Source organism: Podarcis vaucheri (genome assembly GCF_965113315.1).
Source record: "Podarcis vaucheri genome assembly, chromosome: 9".
In the NCBI taxonomy this organism is placed as follows: Eukaryota; Metazoa; Chordata; class Lepidosauria; order Squamata; family Lacertidae; genus Podarcis; species Podarcis vaucheri.
Genome location: NC_138767.1, coordinates 21,127,365 through 21,140,172, shown reverse-complemented (window position 1 = coordinate 21,140,172; position 12,808 = coordinate 21,127,365). Strand labels below are relative to the sequence as shown.

The 12,808-nt window shown below is 42.5% G+C and overlaps 1 protein-coding gene across 1 annotated transcript in view; it reads left to right on the top strand.

Moving 5' to 3' along the window:
* The window catches only part of STPG2 (sperm tail PG-rich repeat containing 2), a 216,481-nt gene that overhangs the window by 116,754 nt on the left and 86,919 nt on the right, over positions 1 to 12,808 (top strand). Inside the window, exon 12 of the mRNA XM_082238438.1 lies at positions 8,763 to 8,893. Within this exon, the coding sequence (XP_082094564.1) occupies positions 8,763 to 8,893 (131 nt within the window). The remainder of the gene's footprint in view (positions 1 to 8,762; positions 8,894 to 12,808) is intronic.

Genomic DNA, 12,808 nt, shown 5'->3' with positions numbered 1-12,808 from the left:
AATAAAAAAAAGCGCAATATTTCAAAGTCTTTGAGTTCAGCTGAGTTCTGGGAAGTTGCAACAATTTCAGTGTGCAATGTCCCTTTTATGACTGTGAGGTGGAAAGGTAACCACAAGATGATTCTCTTAAACCAAATTCAGGACTCTTGTGTATAACTTCCTCTGCTTGATGCAAATAGCTGATGGAAACATTACTTGCACTGGGAGAAAGGCAGGATATAAATGAAACAAATAAAGTGAACAAAACAGCACAAATTATTCTTTATTAGCTTGACCAGACCTGCCACAATATATGTGCATTGCCTGTTTCCGGGTGCTGTTGTCACTGCTGCACTGAAACAAAGCCCACACAGCCATGTGTGCAGCTCTGTTGCTCCTAGGGAAAGCAGTTGCCAAAGGTGTCTGCTATCTGGAAGTCATGGTTTCACATACAATGGATTTTTAAAAAGCCCCCAAACACACAATCCCTCCATTCTACTTAGTCCACAAATCTTTCCTGCCCTCTCACTTTTCTTGAGAATCCTCGATTAAGCACTGAAATCTTTCACCACTTTTGATTTATCATAATCATAGCTATCTGCATCAAATATGTGTTCTGGTGACTAGTGGTAGAGGAATATCTGTAGCTCTGTCCATTTCAGTTGTGCATTCTAGAAGCCTAAAAGAAAATTTGCATCCAATATTGTGTGACAGGTTTCTGGCATCTGACACTAAGTGACTGTGAATCAAAATAATTAATGGTTGCTCAGGATGTCTTCAGTATGACTGACAAACTTCAGTAGCAAATTAGAATCTTAGTAGCCATTTTAGTCCCTCAGAGCAGCAGGGGGGGGGAATCAAGAAAAATTGTACTTTTTATTAGCTTAACTGATCTGTACAAGGTACTGGACTCCTGCAAATCCCTTATCCATATAAGCTACGCATGCATGTCCAGTCATGTTTTGAGTGCGCTTACTAAATGTCCTGGACTCCTTTATATTAGCATGCTAGCCACATTCATGTAAGCCATAGATCACTGGCACGCGAAACTAATGTGTGAATGGGCTAGCATGTATAGTAAGTACCCTTAAATATCACAGAGCATAAGTGGAAAATATACACAAGGGTCTCCATCCTGTAGAAATCAGGTTATTCAAAACAACTGACGATACTGCTTTTTAAAAGAACCAAATATACTTTTTCAGTTAAACCAAGCTCTTTAGTTGTTCACGCTTCAGAATTATATTTGGGTTTGAGTACCTTAATTTTCTTTTAACACAGGGAAAGGCATTTGCATACATTCAGAGGGGGGGGGGAGTGAAGTGGGAATGGTGCAGGAGACATTAAAATTTTGTCCTTCATCTTTAATGTAGCATCATCGTTTCCTCCACCCCCACTATCATTCATATTTAGTGTAAGGGCTACCTGGAGATTACCTGCAGAATATCACTTCCACAAGGCCAGCACTGCTCTCTACATAAAATGTCTCCAAGCGTTCTTTTATGGAGTTAACCTAGAGTGACTTAGAGCCCAACATGATTTCAGAGCAGCTCTGCGGCAAGTGCTTCTTTCTTGAAAACTCAGCATGTTAGATCTTACCTTCCTTTCACAGATTGTCGCGAATACTCCACCGAGTCCTATTAACCTAAATGTTTTACTTATCCAGCATTTATGGAGTAGTGTTCTAGAAAGCAAGCTTTTAACTCCACTTTGTTGATTTTGCCTCCTATATTAATGACACAAATAGTCTCACAAATGCTCTTTCAAACTCCTTTTTTTATTGCCTTGCCAGACTTTTGGGATGTGTAAGGTTATTATTTACATATAAGGTTAATATTTTACTGATATTTATGAATAGCCCTTCATTGTTGGAGATAAACTATAGAAAATGTTGTAACCAGTGGTGCTTATCAGTATCTACTAAGGATATTTGCTATTTGGAAGTGACAGCTAAAGACTCTCCTCCCTGCAAGAGAGGGGAGTGGTTGTGGCCGGGAGCCGGACTCTGCCTCAAGCAGGGGGCGTTTGCCCCCTGCCTCCCACTCCCCTGGCTGGCGCCCACGCCCTCGGTCAGGCACCCAACCAGGTGCCTTCAAGGGGGCGTGTACAGCAGCCTGAATTGCTGCGGCGCCAGCCTCCAGCCCTCACTTTTGTCGTCCTGTCGCGAGTCACCCACAGTCCACTCCCTTAGAGCAGGGTTTCCAGTTTTCTTTTGGCCTTGCTATGGACCTCAGGTTGGTCGCCCTGGTTGTCCGGGGGGCCTGGTAGGAATTTTTCCATTTGGCATTTGGCCTTTTGGTTTTTTCGCCTACCTCGTAGCAATCGTCACAACTTTTGTGGTATTGGTGGGTAGGTTAGGCATTGGAATAATGTGTTGTGGTGTGTCGAAGGGCTAGGTGTGGCCACCGCCTGCGCCTTCAATTTTTGGGTATTCCGTTAAAGGAATCTGGCGGTCGTGTATTCTGTCCGATGCCTGCTTGGCGGGAGGCCATGGCACGACCCTCGGTGACATCAGGGGTGAGCCTATAGTTGGAGTAGCATCAACAGGCTCCACCTACTGGTGAATAAACCCCCTTTGTTTGTTTGTTTGTTTGTTTTTTAGACTCACCCCTCTCCGAGTGGGTGGAGTCAGCTGACGTAATCCAATGCCTAAGCCAATACCTTTTCACTTGCTGTAATCAATAAAGTTGTGGCCTTTTCTTGCCCATTAACCTTATATCACGTGTCCTTGTGTTTCATTCCACTGTGCGGGGTTCGGGTCCTCGAACCACAAATAAACATTTGGGGCACAATATAGAGTGAACTTCTGTTGCGCAAACCCCACAGAATGTTCTGCACATGAGTTTTCCATAGAATCTAGTTAGCTACAATGAAAAAAGAATGTTGGTCTGGTGGGTCTTTGGACTGATTCAGCAGAATTGTTCTTATGTTCTTATGAATGGGCCTTCACAAAACTGTGGTATTAGTTGCATTAGTCCCATTATTTTTAGTGTGGATCAAACTTTGAGCAAAGATTTCCATGAGTTTGGAAAATACCCAGGCAGTAAATACTGAAAACCTACTGGAATTCCTTCTACTTATCTTCCATAATATTCAGCATTTGAGTTCTACATGCTGGAAAAAAAGAACTGTTCCATATTCAGCTTACATTTTAAACTGCCTGAAGCAAAAACAAAACTGAGGAAAGTAAATGTACCCTTGGCAGGCCAGCAGCCAATTTCATCCTACAGCTTTTTTGCCTTGTTTTTTCAAGAAATTGTGAGTGTGGGTGTTGGTGTGTGAGAGAGACAGAGAGATAGAGAGGGTGGTGTGTGGGTGGTATACAGTACATAGTTTTAAAATAGCTTGAATATTCTGGTTTCATTTATTTTTGTGGGTGAATGCATGCACCGGTCTTTCTTTCCCTACCTATGAAGAGTTCAAAGCATCCAGCAGTAGCAGCATACACAGAAGGGGATGTGTATATGACATGAGAGATGGTCTCATCCAACTGCAGCAAAAACAAAGAAGTGTATTGTGGCTTGACTCTGCCTTTTAAAATGGTGCAAGCCTCTGCTACACCTGATGAAGTAGACCTTCCTCAGCCTAGTGTCCACCAGGTATTGTTGGACTCCCAAGTCCTACCAGCTCCAGCTCGTATGACTAATGCTCTTGGGAATGGTTGGCCAACAACTTTTGGAGGGCACTGGGATGGGGGAGACTAGGGTAGACTGTTCACAAAAGCTTATGTCATAATAAATTGGTTGCAGACCTCTTTGCCTCATGTAAATTCAGAATGGCAGATGTGTAACTCAGAATTTCCTCAGGACAATAACTGGAAGAAGCAGTCGGGAAAAGCTATGCCCATATTTCTCTTTATTTTGCAGGGGGAAAGTCTAAATATAAACATGTGTGTCTCATTTAGAGCCAATGAGAAGCACATATATTTTGTATTCAGGTTCTGGCATGCCACATAGGAGCTGGTAACAGGAACTGGTAACAGGTGCAATTGTTGGACACAGCTTTTAATTTAAGTTGCATTTATATAGTGTCACAAATCACTTCATGAAAAAGGCTTGTGTATTTTTGTCACACCGTTTTGCATGTTCGTCATGTTGAAGCCTTTATGCACACATGTGTACATCGTTTTCGAAACCCTAGGGCTAGTTGGCTTGTGTATGACCCTAATCTGAAAGGTCATTTATATCAAAATGAGTTGAAGGCAGAGTGCAAGAGGATAATTGCAACACAGACACACTACAAACACCCCTCTTGACTGCCTCATTGCTCCCTTGTTACTTCAGAGTAGAATGCCATGTGACTACATTACTCAAGAGCCACTTGACACTTGCTGTGGAATAAATAAGGTCACTTTAACATCACCTTGTAAATGTCCATTATTGTTAACTGGTTCTTATATATTACAATAATAGCTTCATGTGTGTGGCGCACCCCCCCCCCCAAAACACACACATCAGACCAATGACACGTGTGCACATTAAAAATAGCTAATTTTATGGAGCACGATCTTTAGTTGGCAAGATGCCACTTTTATCCAAGAATGATTGGCATATAAAGGAAAAGCATAGGACCCAGTGAGATGACTTTAACTGCAAGGGGAGATTGCTCTCATCCACTTTCATGCAGTTTCATTTCTTCTCAGTACACTAGTCATAGAATCACCCCAGCCATTATTATGTGGTTTCTCTCTTTTTCTTCTATCTTCAGCCTCTTTCTCCATGGCTTCTCACTCTGCCTCCTTAAAATGAACCAGATTAACCATGCACACATAGTACACCAGAACCCCCAAGATCCATCTCACTGTATGATCTACACCTCTGGCCTTAACAGTGAATGGCTGCTGATATGGCAAAGCCCTATGATGTCACTGGTGTCAGGATTCTTCTGGACCTGATAACCTTCCTCTCCATTCAGTGCATATCTCTTGCAACTGATGAGGTCAGCCCTTGACTATGGAAGCTCACACTACAATAAATTAATCTCCCCAGTGCCAAAAGTCTCTCTATTTTTCTCTGTTCCTTAAAAAAAAATCAAATCCAAACGGAAACAGCTTGTTATTAGTTGTTATTGGCCTTTATTGGCATAAGCGGAAACACCTAAGAGCTTAGAACAGCACCTTTTGTTTTCATAGTTACAGATTTGTGCTGTGCCCTTTACACCTTCAATTCCGGACTCAGTTTTAAACATCCACTTTTTATAAGCTCATAACAGGAACCAGCAGTAAAGTGGGTAGCAACTGAATGATACAGGATCCACAAATGTGCCTTCTACTGCAAAGAAAACGTGTGTTTGATTTTTAAAGCTCCATTTTGTGATGCAATCATTTTCCAGCCTTCCTTGACTGTACTGAAAATGTTCCCACCGAGGGGCCAGCAGCATAGATTTTCACTTTAAATTACCCATTGCTCTTGTTCTGTGCTGCCTTTGCCCTGTAGCATTGGTTGACATTTCATAGAGAGTGAACCCGCATAGGGCCAGAAAGTATATAATTATAAGAATCACCTTCTCTTGATTTTCCCATTACGTAGCAATCACAACAGAGGCAGGCTTTTTGTAGGTGCTTGCTGTGGAATGAAAAAGTTTTATTCTTTGTTGACCTGTGATTAAAATGTGGCATTTTGGTAAATAAATAGCAGATAGCTTTTGCATAATTCAGTTCTCAACTGGTGCTAAAAGAAGCTGGTAATGCAAGTCTTTGACCTGTATCACATAAGCAGCAGCATAGGTATAATGGAAACTATGTCCTAGGATGGTGTTACAAAATGAATGTTTCCAGAGTTAAATGTACAGAAGCAGATTCTTTTTAAGGAATGTAACAAGATGATGGGCATCAGATTGCCCTGTATGTGAATGTTTGTTTTATCCTACACCATCTAAATGATTTATATTATAAAAATATTAAAGCACAAGGCAGGGCTAGATTAGGCTTTCTTGTCTTCCTCAGCTGTCCCTTTTAATTTAAACTCCATGTCACATTTGAACCCATCTTGGTTGGGGTATAGGATGCCCAAGAATTGTGATATTTTGTGTTTGTCCTGGCTGTGGGCTAAACTCAAACAGGAAGTTTTGTGCAGGGAACCTCCACGATGTACTTAATCTAGGAGATGGACCGTGTTACAGCTGGAGCCTGAAATGAGATGGCTTAAGAAGTAGGGTGACAGCTCACCCACAAAGAATTCTACCTATGAGAACTATCATATTCTGCAAGAGTTTCCTGCCTTTGTAATGGGTTCAGAATTGGGATTCCCAGGAAGGAAAACTTCCTGGCAGTTGCACACAATGAGTACCCTTGTTGCCAAGACAAAGTCTCAGCATGAACTGGAAGACTTATAGGGAACTGAGAACTAGACTCTGTAGACCAGGGATGGAGAACTTTCCCCCTCCAGGTGTTGTTGGCATCCAACTCCCATCAGCCCCAACCAGCAAAGCCAACAATCAGAGATGATGGGAATTGCAGTTAAGCTGCATCTGGAGTGCCATAGGTCCCCATCCCTGATGTAGACATAGTCACTTCAGAGCCCTAGAACCCTTTCTTGTTCAGACAACACTCTGCTCTGCTTCTCCAGCTGCTTACCGCAAAGGACAAAACAACATGTGGATCTATGGGATCCTGGTTATAGCTGCAGCACAGCGGCGTAGCGTGAGTTGTCAGCACCCGGGGCAACGCAAGTAATTTGCGCCCCTAACCTGGGGCAAGGCAAGTAATTTGCGCCCCCCCAACCCCTAACCTGCGAGTTGCTGCTGGCGCTGCCGCCCAAACGACACCGCTTGCCCGGAGGAGGAGGGGGGCAGAGAGGCGAGGAAAATGCAACATGGCCCAGCAGCTGCAGCGGAGGCGGGGCTGTGAGGAGGGGCTGCCTGGCGTGTCCTCCGCGGCGAGCGCTGAGAGCCGCTGCCTGCCGGGCGCCTTCAGCCCGGACACGCGCACAGCTTGTCGGTTCCGCGAGACATGCAGCTCTGCTACAGCCTGCGCCCGAGGCTCTTCGGCGACTCCGGAGGCAGCGAGCGCGCCCCGCCCCAGATATTGCGCCCGGTGCGGCCTGCCCCCCTTGCACCCCCCACGCTACGCCACTGCTGCTGCAGGTCCTGATATCCCTTCCATGAATGAAAGAACCATCCAAAGCCACCAACAAATAGAGGGCAAAGTGTAGAAGGATGGGGAATATTTCTGTTCAAGCTTAGCTTGGCACAATAGCCAGGACTGAAACAAGACACTTTTCTGATTTTGTATATAAACCTAAAGTGGAGATACTTGAGGAATTTGATCTTTATGGATTCTGATGCAGATTAACCCCATCTGTTTCCCTTGGACTAATGTGCAGATTGGAACATGATGTTTGAGTTTTCAGACCCAAAAGTTGCAAAATACATATTTGGAGATAAAATGCATTTCAATATGTGTGCCTTTGAGTGAAGCATTTGTGTGAGTTTTTTAAAATGAGATCAGTATGGAAATGGAACAGATTTATGAGTGAATTCATATGAAAGTCATATGAGCCAGAGAGAGACTGATTTGTCTTGTCCTTAAAATAAAGTGCTTTGCTAAGATTTTGTTGCCTTACCCCAATGAGGAGTTTTGAGGCTAAACTTGTAGGAAAGGTGGAATTTGCATTTAATAAGTACAAGTTGGTGGGGCACAATTTCCTGAAGTCACGGCACTTTTTTTGGTCATTGTTAACTGTTGACACATTATGCACTTTGCTGTATTATTTGATCCCCATTGTATAGTTTTGAAAAATGGAAAAGCTACTTGCTCAGAAAAGTACTTTTTCTTCTTTTTGAGCAAGAGATTTTTACAAACACCTACCTCATAAAAGAGCAATTTATTCTTATCCCACAATTACTACTTGACCTGGATAGAGGTTTTTTCTAGCAGTGCCTAAGAATTTCCTGAAGGCACGTGATGTTGTTGCATTGTTAAACGCAAACATGTCTCAGACTGGCCATGCCCTGGGTAGGAGAGTCCTAGAATCCACTGTGTAATTTGTTTGGAGCTTCCCCAGAGAAAGTGTCAGGTATAAGTGTAACAAGCAAATAAACACATTTGTTGTTTAGTCATTTAGTTGTTTCCGACTCTTCATGACCCCATGGACCAGAGCACGCCAGGCACTCCTGTCTTCCACTGCCTCCCGCAGTTTGGTCAAACTCATGTTTGTAGCTTCGAGAACACTGTCCAACCATCTCGTCCTCTGTCATCCCCTTCTCCTTGTGCCCTCCATCTTTCCCAACATCAGGGTCTTTTCCAGGGAGTCTTCTCTTCTCATGAGGTGGCCAAAGTATTGGAGCCTCAGCTTCCCGATCTGTCCTTCCAGTGAGCACTCAGGGCTGATTTCCTTCAGAATGGATAGGTCTGATCTTCTTGCAGTCCATGGGACTCTCAAGAGTCTCCTCCAGCACCATGATTCGTATAATTCATATCAATAAATACATACATCTTTATAAATACATATCATTCTGCAAACAATTGTAATTGATATGTAATTGATACATATCATATCAATAAATACATACCATTCTGCAAACAAATAATCTGGGACACTAGTAATATTTTCATTCACCAAACATTGGAGATATTATGTTAATAACATGATGGACTGTGGTAATGATGTGATTTATTTTATTGGTACATTTTTATAGAACTCTGAGATTCTGATGGTAATCTCTCACTTTTCTGTCATGACCTGTGGTTTTGACAGGAAAGCTGCCTTCAACGCAAATGCAAACAAGCCTCTACAAAAAAAATCATAAAAATTAATTCATCTCATTCTCAATTCTCATTTTAGGACCAGGGGCATACAGCCCAGAAACAAGCAGCTTAAGGTTGAAATCACCTTCCTATGTTGCGGTATACGTTTCCCAGGTGGAACGTTTTAAAGAAGCAAAAGATGACACTCCTGGACCCGGAACGTATGAGGTATGTTAATTGGGCCTTCGCCAGTAATCTTACATCAAAAACATGTAGGTACATAACAACCTGCTATGATGCTGTTGTAGTTGAGACATTTAAATAGTGGGAAAGCAAAAGATTGGTGCTTTCAGTTGGCAATAAGAGAGAGAAATACAAACATGGCTTTGGTTCCTGGCTGCAGTGTATGTAGGGGGCAGAATTCAATTTGATGGAACTGCCATAACTGTTTTGTGATTGACATAAACGGGATAGTTCATATGACTTAATCTGGTTTTGTGCAACTTTTGTATAGGTAATCCATTTTATGGATTTATAGAATTCTCTGCACAAAGAAACTAGCTTGGCAAATTCAGCTTTTGTATGGTGTCAGGTTCTTTTTCCAGAAGGCACTTACTCTTCTAGAGTTGAACTGTGATGACTGAAGTGTCATCTCCTGAGCCCTGAAGTTGTATGGTTTTTGCTTTGAGTGTGTTTGGTTTGATGGCTGTTAGCAATGAATTGTTGTATTGTATATGGCAGGAATGGGGAACCTGTGGTCCTCCAGATATTGTTAGACTGCAACTCCCAGCCATCCTGGCCACTGGTCAGGGAAGATGGGACTTGTAGTTCAACAACCTCTGTAGGGCTATGGGTTTCCCATTCAAGGTATATAGTACCATTTGGGGGGTGGGGTTAGGCCATTTTATGGACTTTGACCAAAAAGCAGGATAGACATCTAAGTAATAAATAATGAGTAATAAATAATAGTTTTATTTAAAATTAAGGCAGACGTAGCAGCCTTTGCACCAAAGAGGGAACTGTGTAGCCAAATTTATAACTACAGCATAAGAAAATTCAGAAAATCTTGAGCTTTGAGGCGGTGAACTGAAATCTCACTGCCCCGTGACTTGACAAACAATTCATACAACCTAAAGCACATGTGCAAATTGCCAGGTGTTGACTTTTCTACATCACCTGCTGCCTGTCATTTGAATCTGCACACATATGCAGTAGTCGGCTGCACTTGAAATGGCTTTTTATTGGGGCTTGTCATACTTAGATTGCCCTTTTCCAAAATCTGCAAATATAAGAATATAATGAAATGTCCCTGAGGGTTCATTTTTCTTTTAGTTCATGAATTTCACCTGCATAATTGAAACACATACATATGAAGCAAGTTGTTCTTGCCCAGTGCTCTCTTTTCTTACTACAGCAGCTTTCTTAGTTCTCAGCCAGGGAAAGATCATCCCCAGCCCTGTTGTCTGATATCCTTTAATTAAAGGTAAAGGTGAAGGGACCCCTGACCATTAGGTCCAGTCATGACCGACTCTGGGGTTGCAGTGCTCATCTCGCTTTATTTGCCGAGGGAGCCAGCGTACAGCTTCCGGGTCATGTGGCCAGCATGACTAAGCCACTTCTGGTGAACCAGAGCAGCGCACGGAAACGCCGTTTACCTTCCCGCCAGAGCGGTACCTATTTATCTACTTGCACTTTGACGTGCTTTCGAACTGCTAGGTTGGCAGGAGCTGGGACCGAGCAACAGGAACTCATCCCGTTGCGGGGATTTGAACCGCCGACCTTCTGATCGGCAAGTCCTAGGCTCTGTGGTTTAACCCACAGCGCCACCCGTGCCCCATCCTTTAATTAGAGACATATAAAACTAAATCGGGTACCTTCTGTATGGAAAGCTCATGATATCCCACCTGAGTGGTGTCTCCTCCCTGTTGAGGATCAGTGATCAATTAATAATATAAATAAAGACCACCTCTAACAGCTCAGGCAGGGAGGTTTTGGGCTGTGGAGTGGGCAGCACAAGATCCATTGTTCTGTTTCTCTGGCTCAACACCAGGTAGAATCCCTCACACAAATCCCTAAACATATCTATGAGTGGGAGCAAACTGACCCTTCCTTGGTGTTGTAGCACTGCTCACTTTGGCAGCACATATACTAAAATTGGAATGATACAGAGATTAGCATTTTTGTATTTTTGGTTTCTATGGAAGCCGCCAAGAGTGGCTGGGGGAAACCCAGCCAGATGGGCGGGGTACAAATAATAAATTATTATTATTATTATTATTATTATAGCATGGTTCCTGGAGCCCAGGCAGACTCAACTAGGTTATGTTTGGCCCACATAGCTCACCTGTGATCAAATTGTGAATCAGAGATATTTGATTGTGATGGGTGCATTACCTGAAACCTGGGCAGGTGAGCTAAGTGAACCAAACACAGAACCAACTGTGTTGAGTCTGCTTGGGTACTTGGTGCATCCTAGAAGGGAGGAAGATCTCTAGAGCACAGAAATTTTCATAGGGATTATGAAATTTATTATTTTTTTCTATTTCACAACTGTATCTTAAGCTCACTTCATATCTAAAGGGCACATTATCAGGACTGTCATCCAAAAAGAGTGTGCAACAAGGCTAAGGAATCCTCTTCTCAGAGCAACTAAACTCCTTTAATCATCTCAAAACACAAAAGGACCTTAATGTGCTAGTGGCTGTAGAAAAAATGAGAAAAACAGTGTGTGCACAGAAATGCTTTTTTCTTTTTCTTTTTTTGTGCCCTGGTTTAGGTCTGTATGCTGTACTATGTAAAACATATTTCTAGAATGGGAACAAAGGTGCCTTTTAGACTAAGCACTTAACAAAATTGTATTGTACAATCTATTGTACACCGTGCTTCTGGATTGCTCTCTCCCTGTCAAGTCTACAGGGCTAGATTGCAGATGATCTCTTGGAGGTAGGTCAAGACTGTCAAGTTCCAGCAGGGTTTGGGAAGATAACACTGATTGGCTCATTTTTTTCTGACTGTGAATGCAGGCTAGCAGAAGTTTTTCTCTATATAGCTTTCTGTTTCAATTATATTTTGCATGCTTTCATCATTACAGCCTACACTAGGCCAAATATAGGTTAACAATTCGTTTTCAGAAGGACAAAAAAAAGTGTATTTATGTGTTCTGTTGTTCAGAAAATGGTTTTTGGGGGTTTAAATTGTAATGGTTTTCGATTTTGAGACTTTATTGTTGCTACCGTGAGCTACCTTGAGGGCCCTTTGTGGATGGAATGGCGTTCCCAGCCCCCCCCTCTCTCTCTCTCTGTGTGTGTGTGTGTGTGTGTGTGAGAGAGAGAGAGAGAGAGAGAGATTGCCAAGCGTGTAAAGCTAAATTGGTACAAGTTAAATGTGTGTAAGTCTACTGTGCACAAAATTACAGTTATACATGTGATATTATGTATATACAAAGGCTGTGCACTCACTCCTAAGACATCCATTAAGTTTTAGGCTTGTTAAAATGCCTGTTGTTTTATCTTTCAAATTCAACTATGAAGGAAGTCATTTCCAACACGCAGGTAGCAAGAAGCAGGCAAGTCATCTGCTGACTGCTGTTCATTCACCAAATTAACAGGACAACCTTGCCTTCTAAATTAGCAAACTGCATGCCTGGATAAAAGTTTTCTTGAATGAATTGTGCCGGAAATTTATCATGTATGGTGGTGGGATCTGCACTGGTGGTAACTGAGTGAGCCCTTGGGGTTGTGGTGGATGGGAATGTTGACCCAGTGTCTGGCAGTTGTGAGGAGGATAAGTTCCATGCTAGAGATCATTGGAAAAGGGGATTGAAGAATAAAATTGCCAATATTGTGGTGCCTTTATTCAAATCTTTGGCGTGAACACATGGAATACAGTATACAGTTCTGGTTGCCTCGCCTCTAAAGGATATTGTGGAACAGGAAATTATTCAGAAAAAGGTAGCAAAAATGATCAAGGGGCTGGAACAACTCTCCTGTGTGGAAAGGTTACAGCATTTAAACTTTTTCATTTGGGTGAAGGGCAACTAAAGGAGAAGGGTATTATAGAGGTGTATAAGGTTATTGTGACTGGTGTAGAGAAAGTGGATTCCCTTAGAGAAACAATTAGACATACCTTTTAAAATGCACTTGT